The sequence below is a fragment of the Papilio polytes genome, unplaced genomic scaffold (assembly GCF_000836215.1).
Source record: "Papilio polytes unplaced genomic scaffold, Ppol_1.0 DF824146.1, whole genome shotgun sequence".
Classification (NCBI taxonomy): domain Eukaryota; kingdom Metazoa; phylum Arthropoda; class Insecta; order Lepidoptera; family Papilionidae; genus Papilio; species Papilio polytes.
The window spans coordinates 3,659,137-3,659,440 of record NW_013525058.1 but is presented as its reverse complement, the minus strand read 5'-3'; the positions used below and the strand labels follow the sequence as shown (position 1 = coordinate 3,659,440).

At 37.8% G+C, this 304-nt stretch overlaps 1 protein-coding gene across 1 annotated transcript in view; it reads right to left on the bottom strand.

Annotated features, from left to right (window-relative positions):
• Positions 1-304, bottom strand: part of LOC106111821 (dynein assembly factor with WDR repeat domains 1) — a 5,036-nt gene that overhangs the window by 2,002 nt on the left and 2,730 nt on the right. The window contains 1 exon segment of the mRNA XM_013293976.1: positions 1-58. This exon segment is cut by the window's left edge and continues 15 nt beyond it. Coding sequence (XP_013149430.1) covers positions 1-58 — 58 coding nt within the window.

The following is a 304-nucleotide window of genomic DNA, read 5'->3' as shown; positions in this document are numbered from 1 at the left end:
CGTCGCTGCCAGCAGTGGCCAGCCGCCGACCTGCCCAGTCGAAGCATACGTCCAGCACCTGAAAACATAAATTATTACACCTATCTAGTAACACTGATGAGAACTCTACACATAAAAATTAGCAACACTATTTATTCTTGTAAAATTCCGGCTTTGAAATTCAACAGCATTTTTATGATTATTGTATTTTATCTGTTGCCCGCTACTACCTGTGCGGAATTAAAAAAATCTTATTAAGTAGCATTTAACTATGTTCTTTCAGATTGTTCTACATCTGTGCTATATTTCAGCGATATACGTTGAG